At 31.8% G+C, this 17,783-nt stretch overlaps 1 protein-coding gene across 3 annotated transcripts; it reads left to right on the top strand.

The window, feature by feature from the left end:
• Positions 1-12,175: 12,175 nt before the first annotated feature.
• LOC129308034 (protein NRT1/ PTR FAMILY 6.2-like) lies at positions 12,176-17,396 on the top strand. 3 transcript variants are annotated; one of them, XM_054948999.1, is made up of 6 exons: positions 12,176-12,268; positions 12,362-12,464; positions 13,768-13,985; positions 14,844-15,391; positions 15,594-15,934; positions 16,690-17,396. In XM_054948999.1, the coding sequence occupies exons 1-6, from the start codon at positions 12,266-12,268 to the stop codon at positions 17,217-17,219; spliced, it is 1,743 nt and encodes a 580-aa protein (XP_054804974.1). In that variant the 5' UTR covers positions 12,176-12,265; the 3' UTR covers positions 17,220-17,396. The 3 variants fall into 3 exon arrangements, with proteins under 3 accessions (XP_054804974.1, XP_054804976.1, XP_054804975.1); XM_054949001.1 differs by lacking the exons at positions 12,176-12,268; positions 12,362-12,464 and adding an exon at positions 12,501-12,515; XM_054949000.1 differs by lacking the exons at positions 12,176-12,268; positions 12,362-12,464 and adding an exon at positions 13,311-13,543.
• The last annotated feature ends 387 nt before the right edge of the window (positions 17,397-17,783 follow it).

The raw sequence follows: 17,783 nt of genomic DNA, 5'->3' as shown, positions 1-17,783 counted from the left end.
TTTGACACATTATACTTTCATAAGAAAGAGAAGAACAAGACTGAGTATTTTCTAGCTCGTAGCGATATATAAATTGCTAGGGGCTCTTCAATTACGACATTAATAATGTTATTATTCCATCACCACAAAACCATTTAATAATTCTTAATCAAATCTCATGAAACTTCATAACTAAACTGCTCAAGGGCATATTTCAATGAGAATTTGCATGAAGAAAATCTAATAGAGATATAACACATAGAGTTTATTTTTCATAATTTTAAAAATATTTGAGATTTGTCTTGTGGGTTTGCTTTATACAACCAGACTTGCCAAAATGTGTGAAATATTTTTATAACTTAAAACAGAAAACATATCATGAGATACAGGGATCCAACACATAGCAAACACGATTCAATTTGTTTCTCTGAGTGTCTATGATTAGAATCAGTTGAGATCTCTGAAGTGTCAAAAGGAATAAACAATTTTTTGTGACAACTAAACATTATTCCTATTAGATTAGAAGTCCTAGGAAATAAATTGATAGATAAGATTTAAAGTTCATCGGATTATAAATTATTGTCATGCCACCAATCCAACAAAAAGAAGGTAGTAGCTTGAAAACTAGGTAGCAAAGGACAAGTTAACTCACAGTCCTCCATACTAATCCTTAATGAGCTTTAATGTCAAAAACACAAACCCTTACAACAATGAACTGAGTCGAGGCTGTATTCTTTGAAAATAAGCTTATGAATAGTTCACCTATTAGCAGACTATCCATGAATACTAGATCCAATATATGTCCATAATAATGTAAGTCAATTAATCATTTGATATTTTGTACTAATGTATTTAATCAATTAGTTTAATAATTAGTTCATAGTAATCCATATTCCATAAATTTTAATAGGAAGAAAATACAAGACATATGTTGCTGAGGTGAGAACAATCTTATTAAGTAACCTATAAGTACCTCATTAGTATTTATTGAGTCGTGAGACATGTCATAACTTCAGTAAATTCCTAAGATCCAGTTTATCTAAATTTCAAGTTATTAAAAAACAAGGGAAAAAAGATAAGATACAAGGGATCAAAAAGTTGCCCATATCCCGCAACAACGTAGGTTTAAATCATGTTGTCAATATGAAGATAATATTAGCAGATAATATATAAATACTTCTATGTATACTCTTTGAGTCATGAGATATATGACTTGATTCTAATGGACTCCTTGGACCCAACTTAGTTAAATTTTTAATTATTTAAAAATAAAAAAAGAAAAAAAAAAGGAAAGAATACACGAGAGGGATATCTCACAAGGATTGATGGCAGGCTGCTTCTTGGTGAGATTGAGCACTCTCATGTTTTAAAGTGGAGCACAACTCTTCCATGTTTCGCATTGCTATAATAATGGCTTGTCACCACATAATTTACTCACTTCTGTCTGTTGATATGTGCGTGGGACGGTGCCATGCACGTGCAATTCTGTGCACATAGGATCTTAGTGGGAAAATAATGCAGGCACTTGATTGCCACATGGCTGAAGAATTTCCACTTGCAATGCTGTTGTAGCCTTTGTCAACTCTCTCTTGACCCTACACTGGTTCAATTATTGGGAGTCAACACAATAGTCAACATTTTTTCTGATTATGTACTTGAAAATATACTTAACTGAAATCTAGATACATGCATTCATAGAGGTTGACTTGCTGCTGAATCTGTAATGATGGGGCTAAATGCTAAGTTAAACAATACAGTAAGTTTTATTCATTTAAATGGAGCCGATTACATGGATTGCAAAATACTATTATACTTTATCATAAACTAAACTTTATAAAAAATTTTGTAAGTTAAGAGATCTTGTTCAATAAATTCAATAAGTATTCCTTTTGATCTTTCTCTATCCTCTTATCAGGACTCAAAATTGTTCATTTCACTCTTCTCATGGTACTTCTCACAACTTTTCTGTATATGTCCAAATCCTTTCAAATAATATTCTATCATTTTTTCCTTCATAGATGTCACATCTACTTTTTTTTCATCTATGCTTATTTTGAATTTTATTTTTTTATGCATGCTCACACATCTGTCTCAATATTCTTATATTTCTACTCCAACTTAATGCTTTTGTTTTTCCTTTAAAGCTCAAGATTCATTATCATATAACATGGCTGGTCTTATAACAGTTCGATAAAACTTTTTTTTAAGGTTGTTAAGTACTTTTCATCACAAATAACTCATTTAGCTTTTCTTTTAAGTTTGTTGAGCAGTGTTCGGTGTGGATAAAAAAAACTATTAGCGGGGTCGGTTGATTGAGATTGTGAACACTGTATTTTGTCTGGACATTTTTTTAAATTTAATAAAAATAATAATAAATAACCAAAAAAACATATAAAAATGCAAAAATAAAATTTAATCTTTTTAAGATTATATTTTAAAAAAAGAATAATTAATAGGATTTAATTTTTTAATTTAGATAATATTTTATTGGTTAGGATTTTATTTCTTTTAGTTCATTAAAATAATCAAAAAATATAAAAATACAAAAATGAAATTTAATCTTTTTTTAGGATTATATTTTCAAAAACTAATAATTTAACAAAATCAAAAAAATCTTGCTTAAATTTTTTTTAAATCTCTCCCAAATTATCCCAACCATTTAAAAATATTGAGAATCAATTTTTTGAGACTCAACTATTTTTAAATTTCTCTCCTTAAATCTTTTTGTTATCCATTTAAATATATATATATATATATATTTTAAAATTAGATTTTTCTTTCTCTCTGATAATCTAATTAATAAAAAAAGAAGGAAAAAAAAAGCATTAAAAAGAATGGTTGAATACGAAGCTTGAGAAGCTTCACAGAGCAAGCACACACAGTCACGAAATGCCAGAAAGAAAAAAACAAGATCAGGCTTGCATGCATCGAGAACACGCGAACAGAAACCAAAGTCATAGATAGCCAAAAGAAACAAACCCTTCTCGGTCAGGCGTTGCATGACAGAAAAGAAGAAGAAAGCAAAACATAAAACCAGAGAAGCATGCATGCATGTAGCAGAAAGCAAAGCACGCCGGAAAAACACATGAGCAAACGCAAAAAAAAAGGAACTTTTGGCCATGCAGAGCAACAGACATGAAAACACATAGACAAAAACGTAGAAGGAGATTAGACGCATGCATGCACATAGTAGAGTAGAGCGAGAAACGTGAAGCATGTAAGCTCTCTCCTCACACATAAGCTCTTCCCTATTTCTACTTTAAAAGGGATGAAGGACTGAAAGAAAAGGAGAACAGATGAGGGGACCAAGAGTAGGAGAGAGAGATAGAGATCGAGAGTGAGAGATGCATGTTGCAAAAAAAGAAAAAAAAATAGAGTACCGAGACGTTGTAGCAAAAGAAAATGAAAGAAAGCAGAGCATGGAGGTTGCAGCAAAAAAAAAAGAACTCGACGGCACAGCAAAGAGATAGTACAGATGCAACATGAAGGAGAGAGAGATGGCAAAGTGGAAAAGGATACAAGAGGATTAGAATTAGCAAAGAGAAAGAAAGAGGAAGCAACAAAAAAAAAGAGACCGAGAGAAGAGAAGAGAGATCGAGGAAGGAGAGGTCTAAACTCAAAACTAGACGAAACAGAGGAGTAGGAAGCATAGGCGTAACACGGAGAAGGAAGGAGAAAAAAATGACGACATACCACACACAACCAAAAACACTTATCTCATAAAATCACCACTCAACCCCAATTTTTACAAATTATAGAGGGGGAGGAAAAGTTGCACAAAATCAACCATTTCATTTATATTTCTCAAAAATACATATTTTCATACTTGCATAAGTATTTTGACCCTATCCTCAGGTTCACAATAAAAACTCACTAACCCAGGGTACAAAATACACGAGTTAAACACAAAATCATGCAAGTGGTACACCAATCATAACAATTAATTCTAGTTGGCAATTACATTAACAAATACATATGTAAATAACAAAAGAGAGGCATATAGAGGATTTACTCCACCAATCCTAAGCCTTAGTATGTTTTTCTCGACTTGGATCCGATGAGCTAGGTCTTGAAAATATTGAGAATTGAGAGGTGAGTACAACCACTCAGCAACCAAGTTTCACTTAACCCTTACAGTTACATATTAATTGTAAATAGATGCAATTAGGCACATAAACATATATTTCACATAGCATTAGGCTACGGTTCACAAAACTAACAACCATGTGACCGGGCTTGCCACAAAACACTGTATCATGTTATTTTCAAAACAAAACTCAAGGTCGCAAAAATAACAACCATGCACCCTTAACACATGCTGGGCTACAAAACTAACAACCTTATATCCTCTTGTTACCCCCGACATGAAATCGGTGGCTATCACGAGGTTACATCCTTTACGGACTAACCTAGCCTTCTACTTACGAGGAGCTACCGGGCTAGGGTTAACTCACTCACTTATGTAATCTGGTTTCCCTCAATACTAATAACCATGGGGTATCGTATCCCTAATCTGGCCTTCTCATGAATCGATGGAGACTAGTTAGGTTTGAGTCCCTTGTAGGACAAGTGGGACGGTCTCAAATCAACCATGGGACAAGGGCTACCTCCTGATTCCAACGGTTGGTGCCAAGGCTAGTTCCCAATTCCAACGTCACTATCAATACCATGTGGATTTCAACTAATCTACTCCTCTTCCTAGGTAAACTCTCGCCAATGATCATGCTATACACATTTCATATATAATATGCATTTTAACAATCTTTTCTCAACATATAAACTCACATAACACAATTGCTTTACACTTTAACACATATTTCATCACAATTCTTCACCCCTATTCATAATTCACAATTAATTTCATAAAACATCAAGGGTGGCAGAAATCAAGGTTTTCTTTCAAAAGAAACCATTTCACAATCACACACTTGCCAACATGTATCATCAAATTAACCATAAATCACATTTTATAACGCAATTAACATATAACTATAAAAATTAAGTTTTCCCTTATTATCTCAAACCTTTGAGAGGTCAAAGGTTTACCCCTCACTATAGCAACTTTCCTAAGCTTCAACGAGCTCGAATGGTTCCAAAACAAACCTTTCTACAACCATATCACAAGGATATCATTATTAATTAACTCTTGAACATAAAACTCCACAAACACTACTTTACCAACTCATAACCACTACCCATTCTGACTCAATGGGCTCATTAGATTCCATTAACACACATTATTATTGATAACATCTCAAACCATCATTAATGCACATTAACCTCTCTCAACTACCTCATAAATACTAATTTTCGAACATTCAATGCTCTCGTGGACTAACCACTTTCAAAATCATCAATGTGGTGTTCTAATACATTAAGCAACTCCCATATAACGTACTTTAACCAATGAAATTGGACCCATACTCTTATGGATCAAAAATCCATCTCCCAACTCAAACCCTACCATAAATAATCATAAATGAGGGGGAGAAAGGAAGAAGAAGGAACCATGATTTAACCTTAGGTGTTTGGGAGCTCTAATCTATTAATAATAGGACTAAAAGTCATGCCCTAGCAAAGCCAAAACCGGGCTCTTTATTTTCCTCCTCTTTCTCTCTTCTGTTTTCACGCAGCTCATGAGCTAATTTATCTGATTTTTGATTATGCACTGCAACACATGGCACAGAGGAGCCTGTTACATTTAAATTGTGTTTGTGCACCGTGGCGAACCAACCACATGCTGTGGCGTGTGGCACAAAAATAACTTTTCACTTTTTCATCTTCTTTTCTTGTTCAGATAGCCCACCATCGATTTAAACCCACTTCTAGGGCTAAAATCACATCAATTATGCTAAGTTAAGCCCCTCTAGACACACACCTCATTAACTCACTAACTACCCTAATAAAATTAATAAATCAAGGTTAATATTTTTCGGATGTTACAGGGCATAAGTTTGCATGAGTCCTTGACTAGCTATTTATAAAATATCTTGTGTAATATTGCGTCTCTTAAATGTTCAAGGGTATAGTTCTATTCAAGTTTTGAGATTCTTGACACTTGGAAATTAATCACTAAGTTTGCCTACTAATTTTGAAAACTTGACAAGCTCTTCATCTTGTGATCTTTGTGTTTGCAAAATGGACTTGTGATAGTTTGTATTATAAGATATTCAATGTGTCTAATCTAGGTACATTTAGTTTTGTATGGTTGATTCTCAAATTGCCTTTCAAGCTTTTCAATTGCCATGTTTTAAAAAAATGCAACGTGTGGTAGCATGATTTGATCCTTATATTAATCTTTGTTCATTTGTGGTAGTTTATTCATGCGTACCGATAATCGTGGCTAATAACATACATATGCCTCATGGTGCTTTATATTTCCATATGTTGTTATGATTTTCTTATAAGAGGCTAAAGTATAAAAAGAAAAAGATATATATATATATATATATATGGTTTATTTGTAGTATGAGATTTCAAAAGTCTCCGTAAGCATTTAAATTTAAAATGATCTCATATTGTGTAAATAAAAAATATTTTACAGGTAGACGGATCAATCTTGTATGTATTTATATGAGTTTCAAAAGCTCGTTGTTAAAATTAAATTTTTTTATAATAAATATTTAAGTCTCATGTGAGATTTCAAGAATCTTCATAGAGACTTAAATTAATCACATCATCGTGTGGGATAATATATCCTTGCAGATATCTTGATTCTCAATTTATATAGTAAATAAATAAAGAACTTTTGTAAATAAAATCATAAATATTTTTTTAATATCAATTAATTAAATTAATAAATTTAAATTATAATTATATTTTCTAATTAGATCTTTTGGTCACGTGATGTTTTTGAAACTCCGTAGACCTTTAGGATAATCATACTACCGTGTAATTCAATAAGGCTTCGCAGATATAACAATTAAGATTTTTATATTTAAAAATATCTATTGTATAATTATGCATTAAAATATATTTAAAGTGAATATTATTTAATCCTTTTATTGTGTGAGACTTTGAATCTCTGCAAATATTTAGGATAATCTCATATCGTGTAAATCAATAAAGTTTCACAGATATGAAAGTAAAACTTATATGTTAATATGGGTTCTAAAGGCCCATCATTAAAATTAACTCTCTTTTTATAATTTAAATTAATAATTTATTTAAGTCCCATGTGAGATTTCAAGAATCTTCGTAGAGACTTAAATTAATCACATCATTGTGTGAGATAATAAGTCCTTGCAAATGTAGTGATTTTCAATTTTTGTAATAAATAAATGATTTTTATAAATAATTATATAATACATAATTTAGAAAATTAATTAACCAAATTAATGTATTTAAATTGTAATCACATTTACCGATTATATCTTTTAGTCACATGAGGTTTTTGAATCTCCAAAGATTTCTAAGATCACCGTATTATTGTATGAGTCAATAAGACTCTGTAGATATAACGATTAAGTTTTTAAAGAAATATATAAATTATATATTAAATTAATTAAATTAAAAATATATTTAAATAAATTTAATTCTTTTATCATGTGAAATTTTGAAATCTCCACAGATATTTAGGATAATTACATTATCGTATAAGCTAATAAGGCTTTGCAAGTATGATGATTAAGATTTTTTAAAAACATATATATATATATACATGCTTAAACAAATGATTACTAACACTCAAAAATATAAATAAATTAAATTGTTAAATTCTTTTATCATGTAAAATTTTAAAATCTTCACAGATATTTAGAACGATTGCATTATTGTATGAGACAATAAGGCTCTGCAGGTATAGCAGTTAAATTCTCAATTATAAAATATAAAAAAATAGTAATCTTAAACTCTTTTCTTTTCTTATTCCAAAAATTCAAAAATTGAAAAAATAATTAAAATTAAATTACTTTTTGCAATTTAAAACACACATATCAAAATTTTAAAAATTATTTTATTTGTAAAATGGTGAATTATTTCTAATTAATTTCTCTTTAAAAGATATTTTTACCAACAATGTTTAAGCCCAAACTACACGAACTTTGATCCTCATCACAGGGTATGTAGGCCTTAGAGTCGGATTCTGAGTTAAGTCCTCTGTCATAAATAAATAAATATTTCTCACTTAATTCTCATCATTTTTATATCAAACACATGAATAAAAAAGGGATAATTAATATAACTTTAAAACCACATTAATATAGCACAACAAATTTCAAGTAACCGTTCCCATGAACGAGTGTTGTGGGGTGCCTAACACTTTCCTCACACTTAATCGACTCCCGAATCTATTTTCTATTTTTGTAGACCATCCTTATCCTCCTTTAATTGGTTTTCCAAGATTTTTTTCAAAATTTTAGTGGTGACTCCTATTCCATCCGGTTCCCACCCCAAAATCTAGAACCTCTACTCATGTGCCGTTCGCGTCATATTTTTCATGTGCGACAGAGATGATAAAAGGAAAAGAACCAACGGATACCATTCTTTTAGCACTTGTCAAATATGTTGATTTCAAAAGGTCTAATAATTGTTTGATTTTATAAGCTGAAGAATTTAGTATCAAGATACCTTCCAACTGCTGCTCTTTTAACTGTTAACAACACGAGAAAGGGTTGAGAAACACAGTGGAAAACACTCCCATCACTTCAATGAGCATGGAAGTCAATAGATCAGCTCATTCGTCAAAGGAATTTCACAATCTTTAGCTTAATATCCTAAATTTTTCAGTTTATAATTAGATCTCTATACAGCAGCAATGTCAAGTATTATACCGCTAAGAGAGATCGACCATATGGATTATACAATGTTATTATACTTTATCGTCAACCAAGTCTTTATTAATATTGTTAATTAAGAGACTTCATTTAACAACTTTTAAAGTTTTTTTATGACTAAAAATTATCTGCTCCACTCTCCTTACCAGTACATGACCTTTATGACTTTTAAAATTCAAACTAACATACACAGACACATATGTATAGCATTAAAATTTTATCAAATATAAACCGACTAGTATTAGAATTACTACTATTTTTTTTTGCTAGTACAGTATTAAATTTATCAGCATATCCTAATTAGGGTTAATGTTCATTTTTACCTTGAATTTTTTTTTCGAGGAGCGTTGGATACCCTATACTAATAAGTGAAGTAATTTTTTTCTAAACCATTTTTTTGAGGAGAAGAAAAATCTTTTATTAATCACCCATTAACTTTGCCATCTTCTGCTAATGTGGCATGTGTGTGAAACCACATGCAACGACAAGTAAGAATATGACCATGTCTTTTTGTGGTAATTTACTCCTAAATTTTTTTTGAAGAGTATAGAGTACATTGGAGTTTTGTTAAAATAAAATTTAATAAATATTATTAAAATATTAATTTTTTAATATTTCATAATTTAAATATCATTTATCAATAATCACTCAAAATTTATAAATTATTTTTTAAATTCTAATAATTCAAACTAGATTTTCATAAATTTATAAATGATTTATAATTTTTATATATTGATTATATTTTTAATATTTATTAATTTTCTTAATTTTTTTAGGTTTTTCTCTGTAATTTTATTTTGTCAACTAATGGTTTTCTTAAAAAATATTACACTATTTAAATTTAGTACTCTCTCAATGCTGCAATGTTAGGAATAAAATCATAGACTTGATAGACTAGGACCAACATACTAACAAAAATACTTATTTAAAAGATATTGTTCATCCCATTAATATGTTACAAAAGGAGCTATTTAACAAGAGAATAATGGAGAGATGAGAAGAAAAATCCCTCCATTAATTTTGATTTCATTTTATCAGTTTATTTTGGAGATTCATTATATTCCTTTTGTTTTAAATTCAAAGTTGCAAATTATTAAAATATTAAATTTTATTTTAATAAGACTTTTGGATCAAAGGATATGGTTAGAGTCCTACTTATCAATGTACATAGGACCCACGTACAAAGTTGACAGGTCACTAATATAAGGATTTTTCACTCCTCGCAAAAATGGTTTAGAGAGAAAATTACTCCACTTATCAATACAAAATATCCAGCACTTCTCAAAAAATTTTAGGGATAAACATGAACCTTAACCCTAACCAATTTTATATCACATTGGTACTTTGAACGGTTGTTAAAAACTTTGGACAGGTCATTAAATTGTGGTTCAGTAATGGGACCATAATCAAACCTGTCATCAATGGATTACCATATTTTCAATAATGTATGCTTACAATAAAGAAAGAAACAATCATCCATAACAATAAAAATGAATTGTCAAAGCCATGGAGAAGTATTATATAGTTTTTTTTTTCAAAAAAAAAAATCCCATATCAATACTGCATAATCTTCTCTAAAACGTATCTACTTTTTTTATAAATTATAATATTTGAATATATATATACACACACACAAATATATATACAAATGCATGCATGAATTTATGTACGTACATATGTATGTACACATATTTCTTAGGGAGAATGATAGTTAAGTTTTAAAATATTGAATTAATGACATTTAAGTTCCCAACAAATTTTTCTATGTGATGAATTGTAAATATCAATTTGAATAATTACAAATAAAATTTTTTGTTATAATTTAAGAGTTACATTCGATACTTGAATATTTATTTATAATTGAAACTCTTAAATTTATAATTTTTTGAATCGAATATTTTCAACTAATTTTTCAAAAATATTTGTTGAGGACCTATTTGCCATTAATTTAGTATTTTAGGATCTAAATGTCATTCTTCCTGTTTCTTACTCATTTGCTCGTTGCTCTTCCTTTCCTGATTCTACAAGGTATAAATAAGCATGAATCTTAGCTTAAAAACATGGATTAAATTAAAAAATAAAATAAAATTTGTGTGGCTCACCGGTTCCATCGTGTTTGCCTAGTTTCACCTTGTTTGGCCGGTTCGATTAATTTCTTCCTCTTGCAACCACACCGAACAAGTTACTTGTTCAACTAATTAAACTAGCAAGTTGGATTCTCTTAAGACTACTTTAAATGTACATCATTCAAGTCAATTCAAATTCATTCAAATACATGTGTGGTACATTTTTTGTTTTTTCAGCTCGTTTCATTAGTTCCTTTTATCTCTTTTGTGGACATAAATCATGTCACGAGGAGCGGAGGAGTACACAGATTAGTCCCGTCAACAAAATTTGACTACCAATAAATGTTTATCAAGAAGAACTATTTAAAAAAAAATAAATACCAAGTTACAAAAATTTTCAGGACTGTTAGAACAATTTAACCAACAGATATATATCTTCTCTTTATGATTTCTGGTAGTAACGTTAGAGCAGCTAACCTTTTTTATTGGGAGAATGGCAATAAAATCTTAAAAGAAAAAGTTTATAACAGTTAAATTCCTGACAATTTTTTTAAAAAAGTAAGTTATAAATATTTGCAAACAATAATTTCAATTGTAAATTTTGAGTTGCATTTAAAATTTAAATGTCTTATTTGTAATTAAAACTTTTAGATTAGTAATTGTTTAAATTGAGATTTAAAATTTATTTTTAAAAAATTTTATTGAAGACCTAACTATCATTAATTTTCTCATAGAACTTAATTGTCATTCTCCATTTTTTATTTGAAAAAACTGACAATTCAGTAACATCTATCCCTGTGTAAATAAATCCATAATTGCGTTGATGAAATACTGTGGTTAAAATGCTTTCAGGTGAAAAGTTTCATATAGGGGCATTCTTTAAGAAGTAAAATTTTCTTTCCTTTCTTTACCCAAAAAAAAAAATGTCCTTTCCTTTTTCCACCTATGCAGGAAAACAAAATCAGTAAAGCTTTCTCATACATGTGGGGTAGGAAAAGCACTTCAACCAGCCAGCCAAGGTAGAGTGGTTCACAATCTTCTAGACCCAAATCAATCTATCCTACCAAAAAGGAGAGGCGAGACAGAAATGTTGTATAGTTGCATGTTCTGGATTCCACATATTCCCCAAATTCTCCTCAATCAACATCACCTTTTTATATTTTGTGAATATCTGGGAAAACTAATTTTGAATCTATCCTACAACCTTCCTATTGCAATAAAGCTAATCCCAACCTTCATCATGGACCAGTGGAGATCTATCTCAATTGTATAGTGGGAAGGTCACTTTCAAGCTCACAGTAGCATTGATTAAGCTCTTTCCCTATAAAAGGAGAAGTTCCCACCACAACCATCAGTTGTGAGTTGAGGACTAGAATAACAAGCTTCCTAGCTATCAGTTTTAGCCCTTCGAGTTCTTCTCTTAGTGGAAACTTGAAACCTCTGGAAATGGTTAGTTGTCTGTGATAAGTTTCTGAATCAATGGCAACTAAAACTTGAAGCATTGTTCTTATGTATCGAGTTTTTTTTCCTCATACATTTCAGGAGGAGAAGATGAGTTGGACAGTTGTTGATGCTGTGGACTATAAAGGTTTCCCAGCTGATAGATCCAAAACTGGCGGCTGGGCACCCGCTGCCCTTATTCTAGGTTTGCTTTCCCACTCATCCCATTGATGCAATACGAGTGTCCTTATTCTAGGTTTGTTTGCTCTTACATGACTTAAAATGAAGCATCAAATTTTATAAATGGATATGTGTCTAGTCTGCCATTAGACGTGATAGAGAGATTTTAAATAACACAAGATGCTGCCTCTGGCTATGTCATACTATCCATACCATCTCATGCTTGGTAATGCATCAAAACAAAGCTTTGCTTAGAATATATATGCACCAGACTTAGATTGCACACTCCTAGTTTCCCTCAGTACTTGAAGTAACAAGATGGTGCTGAGAAGGAGGGTTGGCGTTTTCAGTAAATGTTAATATTGAAACAGATAGGACTTGGGTGTGTTCAAAGCACCTAACAGGGAGAACAAGGATCCAGATCCATATTTGGAGTTCCGCTTCTCCGCACTAGGAGTTTTTTATAATATTCAATTTGATTTTCAAATTCTTTTTCTTTTATTTTGGGTGGCAACTGCCGCAGAGAATGGAGCTGAACTAGGGGAAACTTCTCAGCAAAAGAATAATAATACTTCTAATGATAATTCTGATGTCAGTATCGGTTTGGAATATGCAGGAAAAGGGCATAATATGATAAACGGAACCTTGTGATTGATTATGGAGATATTCCACACCCTCGATATTTTTTTGACCTCTACTTTATTCACCACTTTCCCAAAAGATTTAGCTATGCTATTCGCATACATTTTCTCTTTTTGAATACTCTACTTCACTTTTGAATGACACTCTACCTCTGAACATAAAATTATTCTCTTCATAAATTACACACGTAGCCATCACCCTGCTTCCCTGTAATCCTTTTTCAGTTTTTAATTTTAAAATTTCTGCCAAAAGCCTCAGATTTATCTATCCGCCGGTAAGACAGCAAAGAGACCAAAAAAAGCATTTCATATTTCTACCACAGCCGAAAAGGACCTCCTCCTGTCAGCACGCATCAATAGACACGTGGCGTAGGACCCAACACATAAACAAAGAGTGAGAGTTTATGACGCTCACATCCCACAATTTGTCTCTCTCTAACATGATGAAGCTCTGCTTTGCACGGTAAAAATAGAGGATGAGATTGCCACTTCAGCAAGAAATCAATTAATCCCTGAACTCATGATCATCACTTGGTCATAGATGTTTTGTTACATCAAGGACTACATCCCCCAAAACAATAAACATTTAAATACAGGCCAAGAATAATATTATCATAATTGCTAACAAAAAAATGTTTTAACAAGAAGAAATTTAAGAGCAGAAGCTAATTTTTACCAATCTTACAGGGATTGAAATTGTTGAGAGGCTCTCCACCATGGGGATTGCGGTCAACCTGGTGACGTACTTGATTGGAACCATGCATCTGCCAAGCTCTACCTCAGCCAATATCGTCACTGACTTTATGGGAACTTCATTCCTTCTGTGCTTGCTTGGAGGCTTTCTAGCTGATTCCTTTCTTGGCAGATACAAGACAATCGGAATTTTTTCTGCAATACAGACACTGGTTAGTCATATTACTGACAATTATTGTTACTACTGCTTTTTATTCATGATTTTATATTTGCTCATTTAAATCCATCTACAAAACACTTACTATTCCGTTAAAAAATATAAAGCATTTTTTATCAAATCTAACTTTCAATGAAGTTGTTACTTGTTTTTAAACTAACTATATCTTACTATATTTACCGCTATTTAATAAGGTGTTTTATCTTAAAATAAATATAAAGTAATTCATTCAATAATGGCATTTTTTTTAAAAGGGCAATGATTATATTATAAAAGACAAAAAATGTCTTACATTTTTTATTATCTAATTAAAAAATATCTTATATTTTTTAATGAAAGAAATATATTGGGGTTAAAACAAAAGAAAAAAAAGAACTAATACATGTCTCAAACTCAAAATAAATAGAGACAATGCATGTTGCATTTTTCATGTTAATATGTTTTAGACTAAAGTATACCTTTGGTTTGTTTAAGTTTATATAAGTTTTCAATTTGATTTTTTTTAATTTTATAAAGTATTTTTTTCGTCCTCTAACCCTAATACCATTTGTTTTAAATAATTATTTTTTATTCCAATCATTATTATTTTAAAATATTAAACTTAATATGCTAACATTAGATGAGAATATTTTATTAATATTTAAAAGTTTAATGTAGAAATTTTTAGTAGACAAAACTAATAATGTTAAGGTTAAAGGATTGAAAAGACATTATAAAATTAAGAGACCAAAATAAAACCTTGTATAAAATTAAAGAACTAAAGGTGCATTTTAGTCTATATTTTTCATATTTTTCTTAACATTTATGCTTTGTATCTACTTTGTTTTGACTGTTAAAAGGATGCTGATTTCAGGGCACTGCTACATTAGCAATTTCAACAAAATTACCTCAGCTACGTCCACCACCTTGCCCCAATTCCAGCAGTAACAATTGCAAGCAAGCTAATGGATTCCAGATGGGAATTTTGCACATGGCTCTGTATCTTATTGCACTAGGGACAGGGGGCTTAAAGTCTAGTGTCTCAGGATTCGGAACTGACCAATTTGATGACAAAGATGAGAGAGAGAAATCTCAAATGGCCTATTTCTTCAACAGGTTCTTCTTCTTCATCAGTTTTGGGACTCTAATGGCTGTCACAGTACTCGTTTATATACAAGATGAAGTGGGTCGAAGTTGGGCATATGGAATTTGCTCTGTTTCTATGCTCATAGCCATTTTGGTATTCTTATATGGAACTAAAAGATACAGATACAAGAAAAGCATGGGAAGCCCCATTGTCCACATTTTCCAAGTCATTGTTGCTGCCACAAGGAAAAAGAAACTGGACCTGCCATACAACATTGGCTCTTTGTATGAGGACACTCCTGAGGCTTCAAGAATAGAGCACACTGATCAGTTCCGGTTAGTATATCTCTCCCTCTTCCCTAGTGGAAGCCAATTCATATAACTGGAACTGAAGAACCTGTCTTCGCGAGTCATAACAATTTCTTTCTTTTCTATTTTTGTCAATAATTACTTCAATTCAAAATAAATACACATCCCCATATAAACCCCCATTATCACTTATTATCATAATCTCCAACACTTCTATTATTTGGTGTAGTTTTCTGGAGAAAGCTGCTATTGTAGCTGAAGGAGATTTCGAGAATACGTACGGCTTTGCACCAAACCCTTGGAAATTATGCTCATTGACAAGGGTGGAAGAGGTGAAAATGATGGTGAGACTCCTACCAATTTGGGCCACAACCATCATCTTCTGGACCACATATGCCCAAATGATCACCTTTTCAGTTGAACAAGCCTCGACCATGGAAAGGTCCATCGGAAAATTCCAAATTCCTGCAGGTTCTCTCACGGTCTTCTTTGTGGCAGCCATCCTAATCACTCTGGGTGTTAATGACAGATTCATCATGCCCCTTTGGAAAAAGTGGAAAGGCAAACCAGGTAAAAGAGAGGGATCCAATATTTATGTAGTCACGTTTAAATATTGCAGCCTCATAACAAGTTTAATACATTTTGCTTTTGGTAGGGGTCAATTACAACAACTAAACTCACCCGTTCATGTTTACTCCTCAAAGGAAGGAAACACACAACCCTCCACACCCACCCTAGGAATAAAACCTGCATCCTCCCTCTTGTAGCAGGAGCATTGTGGCACATGGGCCACTGGCATAACATGTTCAATACATAAATAACCGAACCTTAAATATGATTAAAACAATATTTTAAAGCTTTACAGCAAAAGGGGCCAAAAAAAAAAGAAAAACGGAAACAGATAAGAATTAAACTATATAATTAGCTAATAGCATAAAGTGATGTCTACTCTGAAAGAGAAAGGAAATCAACATGGTACGCTCACTGCATACAATTTATATATGCAAGAGGTTAGCTTCCATGAACCTAGGTATACTGCTGTTCAAATCATAGCCTTACCAATTTCTTGGTTCAAGTAATTCCTTCACGGTTTCGTTGATAACAGAATGAACAGCCTATCTAAACGAAATAGGAAGATTGATTAGCTGAGATCCACGTCGATTGGCCGCAATGCAACAAATGTTTGCAACCTTTTTTCATACAGCCTTAGCATACATAAATTGACCGATGAAGTTATTCGTTCAAGTGTTCAACCATGTAAAAGATAACAAGCTTCAACCCTTGGAAATGAGAGAAATTTATATAGTTCATTTTGAGTGTAACAGGATTCACCAACCTGCAAAGGATTGCAATTGGTCTTGTGCTTTCAATATTGGGGATGGCCGTTGCTGCGGTGTGCGAGGCAAAACGATTAGCAGTGGCGAAAGGAGTCGTCAGCGACACAAAAACGCTGCCCATAACCGTGTTCCTTCTAATCCCACAGTTCTTCCTGGTGGGTTCAGGTGAAGCCTTTATCTACACAGGCCAACTCGATTTCTTCATAACCCAATCCCCAAAAGGCATGAAAACCATGAGCACAGGCCTCTTCCTCACGACTCTGTCGCTAGGGTTCTTCGTCAGTAGCTTCCTAGTATCGGTTGTGAAGAAGGTAACCGGGGCCAAAGATGGGCAAGGATGGCTCGCCGACGACATCAACAATGGAAGGCTTGATCTGTTCTATGCACTGCTGACCATACTCAGTTTCATCAACTTCGTTGCGTTTCTGGTGTGTGCAATTTGGTATAAACCAAATAAGCCTAAATCTATTGTGGAAATGGAGGCTATTGATCGATCCAATGCAGAAGAAAAGTGCTAAAAGAAGAAGAATCTTTGGAAATGAATCGCGTTATGTGTAAATGTAGAGATTAGAATTGTGGGGTGATTTGTAGTTTGGATTATACTTGGAGAGATCGCAGATGCTGTGATGTGAACTAGTGATGTTTAGGATTGGCCTCAATATGTAACATAATAATCATGTTTTCAGTTTTCTTAACTTGCATGCGATGCTCTCGTAATCGAAGGTCATGTTTCGGTTTGCAGCCTTTTTCGCAATTAACTTCAACATTATTAACAAGGGATAAGAATATTTAATGTGTTTTTTTTTACTACCTTTTATAATATCCTAATTTTTTAATTTTATTTTTTAATTTTCTTTAAATTATTAGCTTCTATATAAAATAAAAGACATTTAGATATTTTGATATTCCAAAATGATGAAAATTTATATTTTTTATGATTTTTCAAAAATAAAAGGGTGTATTTGTGATATTTTTTTAAAAAAATTATAAAAAATATAAATTTTTATCATTTTGAGACATCAAAATATCCAAATGTCTCTTATTTTATGTAAAAACCAATGATTCAAAGAAAAATAAAAAAT

Source organism: Prosopis cineraria, unplaced genomic scaffold (genome assembly GCF_029017545.1).
Source record: "Prosopis cineraria cultivar Desert tree isolate PC_DT_omini unplaced genomic scaffold, ASM2901754v1 PC4, whole genome shotgun sequence".
Taxonomy (NCBI): Eukaryota; Viridiplantae; Streptophyta; class Magnoliopsida; order Fabales; family Fabaceae; genus Prosopis; species Prosopis cineraria.
This window is presented reverse-complemented; position numbering and strand designations above follow the sequence as displayed.